General features: G+C 69.2%; 1 protein-coding gene across 1 annotated transcript in view; it reads right to left on the bottom strand.

The window, feature by feature from the left end:
- Positions 1-231: 231 nt before the first annotated feature.
- Positions 232-918, bottom strand: part of CPZ (carboxypeptidase Z) — a 12,673-nt gene continuing 11,986 nt past the window's right edge. The window contains exon 9 of the mRNA XM_012724058.1: positions 232-290. Coding sequence (XP_012579512.1) covers positions 232-290 — 59 coding nt within the window. The remainder of the gene's footprint in view (positions 291-918) is intronic.

Here is a 918-nt window from a genome sequence, read left to right as displayed (position 1 = left end):
GGGCTGGGTCGGCCTCGGCCACCCTGGAGAAACCCAGCGGGGCCCCCCGGAGAGACGAGGTTGGCTGAGCGGGTTCATGGACTCAAGCTCCTGACGACAAAATTACCCGAGTGGCCGAATAAAGACGGACAGAGCCCAGGGCCCGCCCAGGGCAATTTGGGCCACCAGCCCTGCTTATCGCCGGCCGGTCACGGGGGCTGAAGTGCCTCTCGGGCCCTCCTCAAGCCAGCATCAGACAACGGCGAACAAATTCAATCTCAGCCGCAGGTCCCCGCCACAGGCCAGGTGCCCTGGAGCAGTCAGACAGACCGAGGGCGAAATGTGGCCTCGACCATCAATTACACGTGAGTAATTGATCGCGCGTTATTATTGATGAAAGCGCCGCCAGGTGGGGGCTCCAGATTAGATTTGGATGCGACAGCGAGGAAATGACTCATGCAGCCCTCCGGAGGGCCGGAGCAGGGACAGGGCGGGCCGCGCCAGGGGCCCGAGGGCGCCGGGGTGCTCGGGAAACAGGTGCCTCCTTCCACCACGGTGGCCGCGGGTGGGGCCCAGCTGGAAGCCAGGCGGCGGGGCTCAGACGGGGGCGGGGGGCCCAGGCGACTCGGGTCACGTCCTGTCTGGAGCCGGACTCCAGAGTGGCTGTGGCAGGCGTGGCCGGAGGGCCAGAGGGCCGCGGTCAGGGCACCGGCCTGGCACGGCCCGGCCGCCCTGGCAGTCCTGGGTCTTGTTCAGCCCCTCGCCCGCTTCTGGGGGGCTCCCCAAGCCCTCACGCGCCCACCACAGGCAGGTGAGAACGGAGCAGCCACGACGACGAGGGTCCCACCCCCGCCACGACGTGGCTGGCACCCCGTGGCTGCCCTTCCCCGACTCGGGGCCGCCGCCCCGGGCCTCCTGGCCCCACCCCGCTTCTGAGCT

This window comes from Condylura cristata, unplaced genomic scaffold, assembly GCF_000260355.1.
Source record: "Condylura cristata isolate star-nosed mole 26May11 unplaced genomic scaffold, ConCri1.0 scaffold00012, whole genome shotgun sequence".
Lineage (NCBI taxonomy): Eukaryota > Metazoa > Chordata > Mammalia > Eulipotyphla > Talpidae > Condylura > Condylura cristata.
Note: the sequence above shows the minus strand (reverse complement) of the source record. Positions and strands in the feature narration are given on the sequence as shown.